Source organism: Sus scrofa, chromosome 1, assembly GCF_054392235.1.
Source record: "Sus scrofa isolate SSC_HxYL_T2T_F1_AM1 chromosome 1, Sscrofa_HxYL_maternal_Yorkshire_Landrace_v2.0, whole genome shotgun sequence".
NCBI classification, from domain to species: domain Eukaryota; kingdom Metazoa; phylum Chordata; class Mammalia; order Artiodactyla; family Suidae; genus Sus; species Sus scrofa.
Window position 1 is genome coordinate 139,278,691 of NC_139383.1, and position 12,933 is coordinate 139,291,623.

General features: G+C 42.7%; 1 protein-coding gene across 3 annotated transcripts in view; it reads left to right on the top strand.

The window, feature by feature from the left end:
- The window catches only part of NDUFAF1 (NADH:ubiquinone oxidoreductase complex assembly factor 1), a 40,814-nt gene that overhangs the window by 10,972 nt on the left and 16,909 nt on the right, over positions 1-12,933 (top strand). The window contains exons 3-5 of one of the 3 annotated variants that reach the window (XM_084974535.1): positions 274-459; positions 8,835-8,909; positions 10,869-11,049. In XM_084974535.1, coding sequence (XP_084830661.1) covers positions 274-459; positions 8,835-8,909; positions 10,869-11,018 — 411 coding nt within the window. In that variant the 3' untranslated portion in view covers positions 11,019-11,049. Of the gene's footprint in view, positions 1-273; positions 460-8,834; positions 8,910-10,868; positions 12,778-12,933 lie in introns of those variants that run through there. The other 2 variants (XM_021097468.2, XM_084974539.1) reach the window with 2 other exon arrangements.

A 12,933-nucleotide genomic window follows, 5' to 3' on the forward strand; every position in this document is an offset into this window, starting at 1 on the left:
ATTTCTGTTCAGTAACACAAGTCAGTGCCTACTGCACATAAACACTGTCCTGGGCCAATCATGTCTTGAACATTACCTTAGAAACTTTTAACTAGGTCAGTATTCTGTACTGAAAGAGGCATCAGCAGATTTATCTGGCTCCTTATGGTGGTAGAAAGCAGGAAAAGGCAGAAAAATGGCTTGTGGATTCTTTCGATGCTGTAAGAGGTGATGACACACATTTTGCTAATAGTGGAAAGTGAGGTGAAATTAACTTTCCTTTTTGTACCCTAGGGACCTTTTGAGATAAAGAAGTCTTATGATTGGTCTCAGTTCAACACTCTGTATCTCCGTGTTCGTGGAGATGGTCGGCCTTGGATGGTGAATATCAGGGAGGACACGGATATAATTCAGAGGAAGGATCACATGTACAGTTACTTCATGTTCACCCGTGGGGGGCCCTACTGGCAGGAGGTCAAGGTAACATAGCAGAAATCTTTACTGTGTATGAAATGAGGCCTTTTGAGGTCATGGTTACATAGTTTTTTTTTGGTCTTTTTGCATTTTCTTGAGCCACTCCTATGGCATAGGGAGGTTCCCAGGCTAGGGGTCTAGTTGGAGCTGTAGCCCCTGGCCTACACCACAGCCACAGCAATGCCAGATCCCAGCCGAGTCTGCGGCTTACACCACAGCTCACAGCAATGCTGGATCCTTAACCCACTGAGCAAGGCCAGGGACTGAACCCACAACTTCATGGTTCCTATTTGGATTCGTTAACCACTGCGCCACGACAGGAACTCCCATAGTTTTGTTTTTTTTTTTTTCATTCTTTGTTTTTTTAAATTCCTCTTGGAAGTTATGAGAAGGGAAAAAAGGAAGAGGACTTAAGGGCACAATTTACATAATTGACTTTGTCTTTCGTTAATAAATACCTTATTAACCAGTAAATATTTTTTAAGAGAATTTCTCCTACTCTTTTTTTTTTTTTTTTCTTTTTGCCTTTTCTTGAGCTGCTCCCACAGCACATGGAGGTTCCCAGGCTACGGTATAATCGGAGCTGTAGCCACTGGCCTATGCCAGAGCCACAGCAACGCGGGATTCAAGCCGCATCTACGACCCACGCCACAACTCCAGGCAATGCTGGATCCTTACCTCACTGAGCAAGACCAGGGATCGAACCCGCAACCTCATGGTTCCTAGTAGGATTCATTTCCTCTGTGCACAATGGGAAGTCCATTGTGTCCTTTTTTTAGATTCCACTTGTAATTGATAGAAAACTATAGGCCAATATCTTTGCTGAATATAGGCACAAAATTTCTCAACAAAATATTAGCAAATTGAGGAGTTCCTGTCGTGGTGCAGCAAAAACCAATCCATCTAGGAGCCATGAAGTTGTGGGTTTGATCCCTGACCTTGCTCAGTGGCTTGAGGATCTGGCTTTGCTGTGAGCTGTGGTGTAGGTCACAGACATGGCTTGGATCCTGTGTGGCTGTGGCATAGGCCGGCAGCTGTAGCTCTGATTCGACCCCTAGACTGGGAACCTGCATATGCTGACGATGCCCTAAAAACCAAAAAAAAAAAAAAAAAAAAAAAAAAAGAACTGCTTTTGCTGCATCCCGTTGATTTTATATAGTTGTGATTTCATTATCATTTGTCTAATGGCATTTTTAAATTTATTTTGCTTTCATTATTGACCCATTGGTTTTTTAGTAGCATGTTTTTTAGTCTCCATGTAATTATTATTTTTCTCATTTCTTTTTCTGTGGTTGATTTCCAGTTTCATGCTTGTGCTCAGAAAAGATGCTTGAGATAATTTCTATACTCTTAAATGTGCCAAGGCTTGTTTTGTGCCCTAGTGTCTGGTCAGCCTTGGAGAATGTTTCATGTGCACTTGAAAAGAATATGTATCCCGGGTTTTTTCGATGTAATGTCCTGAAAATATCAATTAAGTGTAACTCTTTTTTTTCTTGGCCGTGCCTGAGGCACGTGGAAGTTCCTGGACCAGAGATTGAACTTGAGCCAACAGCAGGGACAATGCTGAGTCCTTAACTGCTAGGCCACCAGGGAACACCCTTAATTCTTCAGTTTTATCTTTTAGGATTTCTTTGACTTATTGATTTTCTGTCTAGAAGATCTGTCCATTGATGTGAGTCATGTGTAAAGTCTCCTATTATTGTATTCCTGTCACTTTCTCCCTTTGTGACTGTTAGTATTTGTTTTATGTATTTGGGTACTCCTATATTAGGTGCATATATGTTGATGAGTATAAAATCCTTTTCTTATTTTTATTGTTATATAGTGTCCTCCATTTATCTTTCTTTATGGCTTTGTTTTAAAGTCTATTTTGTCTGATATGAATATTGCGACCCCCCACTTTCTTGTAATTTACGTGAAATATCTTTTTACATCTCCTCGCTTTCAATCTGTGTGTTCTTTTCCGTAAAGTGGGTCTCTTGTAGGCGGCATATATTTTTGGCTGTTGGCTTTTGTTTTATTTTTTCAATCCAGTCTGATACTCTATATCTTTTGTTTGGAGCATTTAGTCCATTGATATTTAAGGTAACTATTGAGATACATATTTATTGCCATTTTAAACTGTTTTCCAGTTGAATTTGTTATTCCTCTTTGTTCTTTTGGGGTTTGATGATTTCATTTTACTTTATGCTTGTATTTTCTTTTTGGTTTTAGTAAATCTATATTATGTTTTTGATTTGTGGTTACCCTGTTTTTCGAGTATGTTTACCCCTTCCTATATCTACTTGTCTTTGACTGGCTATCATATAGGATCAAACACATTCTAGAAAAAAAATTTTCATTTTCTCACTCTCTTTCCTCATATTTTATTTTGATGTCCTCTTTTACATCTTCATGTTTATCCTTTTGCTGTTCATTGTGGTTATCATTTTCACAAAAAAATATTTTGAGTTTTTTTCCTTATTCTGTGTACTGGCTTATTTTACTTATTTATTTGTTTATTTATTTATTTATTTATTGCCATGCCTGAAGCATACAGAAGTACTTGGGCCAGGGATTGAACTTGCACCACAGCAGTGACCTGAGCTAGAGCAGTGACAATGCTTGCTCCTTAACTGCTAGGCCACTTGGGAACTCCTCTACTGGCTTATTTATTTTTTTATTATTTTTAAATTTTTTTGTCTTTTCTTGGGCCGCACCCATGGCATATGGAGGTTCCCAGGCTAGGGGTCTAATTGGAGCTATAGATGCCAGCCTACACCAGAGCCACAGCAATGCCAGATCCAAGCTGTGTCTGCAACCTACACCACAGCTCACGGCAACACCGGATCCTTAACCCACTGAGCGAGGCCAGGGATCAAACCCGAAACCTCATAGTTCCTAGTCAGATTCGTTAACTGCTGAGCCACGACGGGAACTCCCTATTTTTAAATTTTTTGTCCTTTTAGGGCCACACCCGAGGCATATGGAAGTTCACAGGCTAGGGGTCAAATTGGAGCTATAGCCACTGGCCTACACTAGAGCAAATGGGATCTGAGCCATGTCTGTGGCCTACACTGCAGCTCATGGCAACGCTGGGTCCTTAACCCACTGAGCAAGGCCATTGATTGAACCTGCATCCTCATGGGTACGAGCTGGGTTCATTACTGCTGAGCCTCTATGGGAACTCCCTATACTGGCTTTTTAAAGTGATTTACTTTCCAATTATGATTTTGTCTTTATTTTCTATTTAGAGAAGACCTTTCAATACTTCTTTTAGGATAGATTTAATATTGCTGTTTTCTTCTAGTTTTTGTCTCACAAATTTCTTTTTTCCTTTTTTTTTCTCTTAAGGCCACCCCTGTGGCATATGGAAGTTCCCAGGCTAGGAGCTGAATCAGAGTTGTAGCTGCAGGCCTACTCCCCAACAATGCCAGATCTGAGTCACATCTATGATCTTGTGATGACTTGGGATCCTTAACCCATTGACAGAAGCCAGGAATCAAACCTGCATCCTCATGGGAGACTATGCCAGGTTTGTAACCCACCAAGCCACAATGGGAACTCCCTTATTTCTCCTTCTATTCTAAATGTTAATTTTCCTGGGTAGAGTATTCTAGGTTGCTATTTTTCCCTTTTAGGATTTTGAATAAATCTCGCCACTTCCTTCTGCCTGCAGTGTTCCTGTAGAGAAATCAGCTGATTGCCTGTGGGGTTCCCTTGTAATCAACCTTTGGAATCCTGTCTTTTTTTTGCCACACCAGCAGCATGTGGAAGTTCTGGGGTCAGGGATCGAACCTGTGACACTGTAGTGATCTGAGCCACAACACTGACTCACTGGATCCCTGCTAATCCACCAGGGAACCCCTAGAATCTTCTCTTTAACTTTTGCCATTTTTAATATAATATGTTTTGGTGCAGTTCTGTTTGGCTTCATCTTGTTTGGGACCCTTTGTGCTTCCTGTATATGGATTTGTTTCCTTTAGTTTTCAGCCATAATTTTTTCCCATCTATTTCCTTTCTTTTTTCTTTTTCTTTTCTTTTTTTTTTTTTTTTTTTTTTTTTGTCTTTTGTCTTTTTGTTGTTGTTGTTGTTGCTATTTCTTGGGCCGCTCCCACGGCATATGGAGGTTCCCAGGCCAGGGGTTGAATCGGAGCTGTAGCCACCGGCCTACACCAGAGCCACAGCAACGTTGGATCCGAGCCACGTCTGCAACCTACACCACAGCTCACGGCAAGGCCGGATCGTTAACCCACTGAGCAAGGGCAGGGACTGAACCCGCAACCTCATGGTTCCTAGTCGGATTCGTTAACCACTGCGCCACGACGGGAACTCCTCTTTTTTTTTTTTTTTTAAGGGCTACATGTGCAGCATATGGAAGTTCCCAGGCTGGGGATCCATCTGGAACTGCAGCTGCAGGCCTACGCCACAGCCATGGCAACACCAGATCTGAGCCGCATCTAAGACCTGTGTTTGCAGCAATGCCGAATCCTTAACCCACTGAGTGAGGTCAGGGATTGAATCCATATCCTCATGTTGCATTCTTAACCCACTGAGCTACAACGGGAACTCTTTTTTTTTTTTTTTGCTGCACCCATGATATGTGAAGTTCTTGGGCCAGAGATTGAACCCCTGTCACAGCAGTGACCTGAGCCACAGCAATAAAAATGATGGATCCTTATCCACTAGGCCACCAGGGAATTCTATCTTGCAATACAATACATTTTCTTTCTTTCTTTTTTTTTTTTGCTTTTTAGGGCCACACTCACAGCATATGGAGGCTTCCCAGGTCAGGGGTTGAATCAGAGCTATAGCTGCCAGCCTACACCACAGCCACAGTAATATGGGGTCTGAGCCACACCTGCAACCTACACCACAGTTCATGGCAATGCTGGATCCTTACCCCACTGAATGAGGCCAGGGATTAAACCTACATCCTCATGGATGCTAGTTGGATTCGTTTCCCCTGCTCCACAATGGGAACTCCTTGCAATACATTTTCTTTCTTTTTTTTTTTTGTCTTTTTGCTATTTCTTTGGGCCGCTCCCGCGGCATATGGAGGTTCCCAGGCTAGGGGTCAAATCGGAGCTGTAGCCACTGGCCTACGCCAGAGCCATAGCAACGTGGGATCCAAGCCGCCTTGCAACCTACACCACAGCTCACGGCAACGCTGGATTGTTAACCCACTGAGCAAGGGTAGGGACCGAACCCGCAACCTTATGGTTCCTAGTCGGATTCATTAACCACTGCGCCACGACAGGAGCTCCGCAATATTTTCAAACCACTTTTCCCTTTCTGCGATTCCTATTATGTGTAGATTGTCATACTTTTTATTATACCTTAAGTCTTTTATATTGCTTTCTTGTTCTCATTTGGCTTTTTTCCTGCTGTTCTGCTTGGGTGATTTCCATTATTCTATCTTCTAGGTCACTCTTTTGTTCTCCATTATTCATCCTGTTCTTTGTTGCCTTTTGCTCAGCAGCCTGGCAAATGTGTTTTCTAATTTTTCTTGGCTCCTCCTCATAGTTTCTAGTTCCTTTTTTTTTTTTTTTTTTTTTTTTTTGTCTTTTTGTCTTTTGTTGTTGTTGTTGTTGTTGTTGCTATTTCTTGGGCCGCTCCCGCGGCATATGGAGGTTCCCAGGCTAGGGGTCACCAGCCTACGCCGGAGCCACAGCAATGCGGGATCCGAGCCGCGTCTGCAACCTACACCACAGCTCACGGCAACGCCGGATCGTTAACCCACTGAGCAAGGGCAGGGACTGAACCCGCAACCTCATGGTTCCTAGTCGGATTCGTTAACCACTGCGCCACGACGGGAACTCCCTCTAGTTCCTTTTTTACCTCTCTTTTTTTTTGAAATTGGTGTCTCTTAGACTGAAGAGGTCTGTTTTCACTGTTCTTTCAGGGGAATTCCCTTGGTCTTTTAACTGGGAGTGGTTCTTCTGCTTTTTCATTTTACTTATATTTCTATCCTTGAGTTTAGAAGAAACATTTGTCTACTATGCTTTGGAGGGATATTTACATGTGGAAGTGTCCATCTGTAGTGGGCTTAATATTTTTGGTGTGAGGCTTGTTTTTAGTATGGATGTCTGTTCCCTCTGTTCTCAGTGTGTGCTGGACGTTATCCCCTTCATAGGGGGTAGGCAGACATGGTGACTGATGCTTACTCCTGGGTTGTCATCAGTGGAAGCTTGTGCCCACACCCAGAGCCTGAGACGTCCGTGGAGGAGGCCTGTGACCACTTCTAAAGCCCACAGTCAGTGGCTTGTGACCATTTTTGGTACCTGTGCCTGCTGTGGGAGCTCATGTAGGCAGTGTCCTATTGCCTGAGAGCATGTGCAGGGAAAAGGCTGCAATGGTGGGACCGCCCTTCCTCTCACACACTCTCCCACACTGTGGGTGCCTGGCTTCTAGGGTAGGCCTGGGCTTCTTCCTTGTACACTCTCAGTTGTGGTCATGCCAGACTTCAGGCCCTTCAGGTTGTTTCTGTGCAGCCCATGCCAGTCCTTTCCCTGTGTTGCAAAGCCCAAGCTTCAGCAGCCAGCCCCCGCCTGTACCAGAGACACATTTCAGACTGGGGAGCCATGGGGTGGTGCAACTGACTGTGCAGTTCTCTCTCAGTTCTGGCTGCCTGGGTAAGTTGCTCTGCTCTCCTCCCACGCGCTGAAGCTCCCCCTCTGTCCCAGCTGATCTCCCTGCTGGTGAGAGCCTTTAAAGCTCCCTCCCAGGGGTGTGGGTCCTGACTGATTCCTTTCATTTTCTTCTTTTGTCCTGCCTGGTTAAGTGGAGATTTCCTTGCTTTTTCAGAAGTCTGAAGTTTTCTGCCAGCGTTCAATAGATATCCTGTGAGAATCATTCCATGTGTCGATGTATTTTTGAAGTATTTGTGGGAGGAGGTTAGCTTCTTCATGTCCTACTTTGCCATCTTGATTGCTCCACCTAAATAGGCTTTGAATTGAATTTGTATTTATGTCAACAAGTGTTTTTGGTGATAATAATCTGAATAGTACATTTTTTTTTTTTTGGTCTTTTTGCCTTTTCTAGGGCTGCTCCTGCGGCATATGGAGGTTCCCAGGCTAGGGGTCTAATCAGAGCCGTAGATGCTGGCCTACACCACAGCCACAGCAACATGGGATCTGAGCCGCGTCTGCAACCTACACCACAGCTCACGGCAATGCCGGATCCTTAACCCACTTAGCAAGGCCAGGGATCAAACGTGCAACCTCATGGTTCCTAGTCGGATTCGTTACTGCTGCACCATGACGAGAACTCCAGTTTGGTGTTTTTAGAGCTGCACCTGTGGCATATGGAGGTTCCCAGGCTAGGGGTCAAATCGGAGCTGTAGCTGTTGGCCTACACTACAGCCATAGCAATGAGGGATCCAAGCCAAGTCTGTGACCTATACCACAGCTCACAGCAATGCTGGATCCTTAACCTACTGAGCAAGGCCAGGGATCGAATCTGTGTCCTCATGGATGCTAGTCAGATTTGTTTCAGCTCAGCCACAAGAACTCTCTGTATTTTTAAAATTTAGATCCTGGAGACCTTTTATATGATTACATGGAATTATTCCACATTCTTTGTTATTTTGTTTGTATATGGAAGTTCCCAGGCCAGGGGTCAAATCAGAGCTATAGCTGGCGGCCCAAGCCACAGCCACAGCAACATTAGATCCAAGCCGAATCTGCTACCTACACCACAGTTCACAGCAACACCGGATCCTTAACCCACTGAGAGAGGCCAGGGATCGAACCTGCATCCTCATGGATCCTAGTCAGGTTATTTAACTGCCAAGGCACATGGAAACTCTGCCAGCTGCTTTCTAAAAGAGTTGTACTAGGGAGTTCCTGTTGTGGCTCAGAGGAAACAAATCTGACTAGCTGTGGTATAGATCCCAGACATGGCTTGGATCCCACCTTGCTGTGGCATAGGCCGGCAGCTATAGCTCTGATTCTATCCCTAGACTGGGAACTTTCGTTTGCTCCAAGTGTGGCTGAAAAAGCAAAATGAAAATAAGAGTTGTACTAATTTGCACTCCTATTAACAGTATACAAAGTGTGCCTATTTCTCTACCCCCATTTTTCTATTGAGTTGTTTAATCTTAGTTATTTGTAAAATTTTGTGTATGGGATACTAGTTTTTGCCATCAGAAAGTTTTAATTGTACTGTTTTTTCCTTTGTGACTTCTGGCTTGGAAAGGTTTTCAGGTATTCTCTTCTAGTATTTATATTATTTCATTGAAAAATTTGTATCTGTGTTCTAAATGACTAGCCACTTGTTATAACTTAACATATTAGATAATTTTAGAATAAAATATAAACTATCACTTTTATCATTGCAACTTTATGCAGATGCCTCAGTTGCTTACATTTTAGCTATGAAATAAGTGTTTCTGCTTTCAGATTCCTTTCTCCAAATTTTTCTTCTCCAATCAAGGAAGAATCCGGGATGCTCAGTACCAGCTTCTGCTTGATAAGGTAACATTTTCCTATATTTTCATTCCGAACTGTATTATCTTTAGTGGAACAGAACTCCTGTGAGGATGACTTCAGTCCCTTTTTTTTTCTTTTTTGCTTTTTAGGGCTGCACTTGCAGCATGTGGACATTCCCAGGCTAGGGGTTGAATTGGTGCTACAGCTGCCGACCCACAACACAGGATCCAAGCCACATCTTCGACTTACACTACAACTCATGGTAACATCAGATCCTTAACCCACTGAACGAAGCCAGGGATCGAACTTGAAACCCCGTGGTTCCTAGTTGGATTCATTTCTGCTGCGCCACAATGGGAACTCTGAGTTCAGTCCATTTTTGAAGGCTGGCATGTGAAAGATGAAAATTCCTATTTGAGGAGTTCCCTTCATGGTTCAGTGGTTAATGAACCCTACTAGTGTCCATGAGGAGTCGGGTTTGATCTCTGGTCTTGCTCAGTGGGTCGGGGATCTGGTAATGCTGTGAGCTGTGGTGTAGGTCACAGATGTGGCTCAGATCTGGTGTGGTTGTTGCTGTGGTGTAGGCCCACAGCTGTAGCTCCAGTTCGACCCCTGGCCTGGGAACCTCCCTATGCTGTGGATGTGGCCCTAAAAAGGAAAAAAAAAAGATAGATGGGAGTTCCCTGGGTGGCTCAGTGAGTTAAGGATCCAGCATTGTCACTTCAGTGGTTTGAGTCACTGCTCAAATTCCTTTTTAAGTATAGCCTTGTCATACCTAGACAGATGCTCAGACCTATCCTGTAAGGCAACCCCAAATCTTGGAGAAATTTCAGTATTGTCATCTTTTTAGCATGCTTACATTTCATTTTAGCTTTAAAATAAGAACAGTTTTAGAGTTCAGGAGAGAGTCAAGGAGCCTCCATTAGGTATCCGTGTTGTAGTTACTAGTCTTGACGGGCACTTTTTTAAAAAAAATATATTTATTTTTTTATTACCACTTCAGAATCTTTTGGCCAAGCTAGATTGACAGGTTTTATTTATTTTTTTGCCTTTTTAGGGCCACACTTGTGGCATATAGAGGTTCCCAGGCTAGGGGTCTAATCGGAGCTACAGCTGCCAGCCTGTGCCACAGCCACAGCAGCACAGGATCTGAGTCATGTCTGCGACCTACACCACAGCCCACGGCAATGTTGGATCTTTAACCCACTGAGCAGAGCCAGGGATCGAACCTGCAACCTCATGGTTCCTAGTCTGATCTGTTTCTGCTATGCCACAATGGGAATTCCTCGTTTTTTTTTTTTTTTCTTTCTTTTTCCTGGCCTCCCTGGCATATGGAATTTCTAGGCTGGGGATCAGATCCAAGCCACCTATGGCTGTGCCAATGCTGGGTTCTTTAAACTACTGTGCTGGACGGGGGATTGAACCTGTGTTCTGGTGCTGCAGAGACATGGTCTAACCTATTTTGCCGCAGTGGGAACCCCCCCTTTTTTTTCCCCATTTTATTATTTTTAAAAAAGTTTGAGGAGTTCCCATTGTGGCACAGTGGAAAGGAATCTGACTAGTATCCATCAGGATGTGGGTTTAATCCCAGGCCTCACTCAGTGGCTGGGGGATCTGGGGTTGCCGTGAGCTGTGGTATAGGTTTCATATGCCACAGGTGCAGCCCTAAAAAAAAATATAGAAAAAGTTTTTGGGTTAAGGATCAAACCCAAGGCACAGCAGTGACTGAGCCAGGGCAGTGACAGTGATGGATCCTTAACCAGCTAGACCACCAGGGAACTCCTGGCATTACTTTACAGAGAAGAGAAAAGTAAAAAGAAAAGCAGCCTTATACTTCCTTTTATAATCTTCCTTTTATAATCTGCTACAGCACATGAGAACTATGGTATACTTGCTTAGGGTTGACAGTATAGACTCACCTATAGTAATTACCTCATGGGATTTTAAAACTCTAGGAACAACATCAGAGTAAGATTTTGATCAATTTCTTTATTTGAAATTTAGATCTCTTCTGTCGGATTCACCTTGGCTGATAAAGTGGATGGTCCATTCTTCCTGGAAATAGATTTTATTGGAGTATTTACTGATCCAGCCCACACAGAAGAATTTGCCTATGAAAATTCTCCAGAGCTTAATCCAAGACTTTTTAAATAAATCTGTGGCATTTCTATATTACTAAACTAAGGTTGGTAGAATCCATAGTGACACAAAAAGTATTTCTTTAATGACATCCAAACAGTGGCTGATAACATAGTTCCTAAAGACTAATGCTATTGCTAAGAGGAACCAGGATCTAACCTATACCTTAACTTAAAATCCAAGTACTAAGGCAGAGGTACTATGTAAATAACTGGCTTTGGTTAGAATGATTCCTGTTAGGAATAGTTTTTTACCTTAGTAGGTGCTTTTCCAAAGCAGGGTGGTCTCTGAGATGACTGAGGATGGCCGCCTACCATTCTATTCCTCATAGCTTTCTTTTCTTTTTTAATTAGGAGAGGCGGCTGCCAAAGAATACTTAGATGCTATAAAAGCCATGGGGAGGAGATACCTGTTTTAGTCGGCTTGGGCTACTATAACAAATTGTTGTAGACTAGGTGGCTTAAACAAAACTGCATTTCTCAGTTTTGGAGGCTGGGAGGTCCAAGATCAAGGTACCTGCATACCTGGTATCTGCTGAGTGTCTGCTTCTTGGCTTGTAGACAGTTGCCTTCTCACTGTTTCCTCACTTGGAGAGAAAGTTCAGGTCTCTTTCTCTTCATGTAATACCACTAATCCTATCATGAGGGCTCCACCGTCATGACCTAATTACATCCCAGAGGCCCCATACCTCCAAGTACCAAGTCACTCTGGGAATTAGGATTTCAGCAAGTCACTCTGGGGGAACACAAGCATGCAGTCCCTAACACCTACTAAGCTGGTCCTCTAGAGATGCATGAACTTTACCAGTTCTTACTTTATAGACTTATGTCCCCAAACCTTCTCCATTTTCAGCATTAGAGACTGCATTCCCAAAAATAAGACTCTGATTAACAGTTTATTGATCAATTCTTATCATCTTAGAAAAAGAGATAGGACACTATAATATAGCCAGAGTACCCTAGGAGAGCCTGGTTTGAAATAAGAATACATAGGGAGTTTCTGTTGTGGATCAGTGGTTAATGAACATGGTTAGTATCCATGAGGATTCTGCTTCAATCCCTGACATTGCTCAGTGGGTTAAGGATCTGGTGTTGTCATGAGCTGTGGTACAGGTCGCAGAGGAGGCTTGGATCTGGCGTGGCTGTGGCTGTGGTTGTGGCATGGGCTGGCGGCTATAGCTCCAATTGGACCCCTAGCCTAGGACCCTCCATATGTATTGGGTGTGGCCCTAAAAAGCAAAAACAAAACAAAACACAAAAGCTGATAGCTTTTCCATTATCTTGGCTTAGATATGCTTTGTGTGTTTTCATGTAATTGCCTTTTCAGATTTATTATTACCTTATTGAGGTATGTACCTTATATAACAAAGTTCATCTGTTTTAACTATACAATATTGTTTAGTTTTTTTTTTTTTAAACAGAATTTTGTAGTCTTTACACAAGGTAATTTTAGGAAAATTTTCTCATCCTAAAAAGAAATTTCAGTGCCCCTTTGTAGTCACTTAATTCCCATTCTCAGGCCCATAACTACTCTTTATCTATAGGGTTATCTTCTCTGGCTATTTTATGTAAATAGAATCATAATATTATCTTTTGTGTCTGGCTTCTTTTCATTTGGCATAGTGTCTTTGTGATTCATCCATTTGTAGCATCTTATCAGTACTTCATTCTTTCTAGTGCATAATATTTTTTAATCCATTCATCTATTGATGGACACTGGATTTCTCTCCATTTTGGCTACTATGAAAAATACTATTAAAATATTAGCACACAAATTTTGATGTGCACATGTGTTTTCATTTCTCTTAGAAGGAGAACTACTGGGTCATATGGTAGTTGCACAGTTAACTTTTTAAAGAACCACCAAATTGTCTTCCAAAGTGGTTGTATCATTGTACCTTCTCACTAGCAATGTATTTGACAGTTACCAG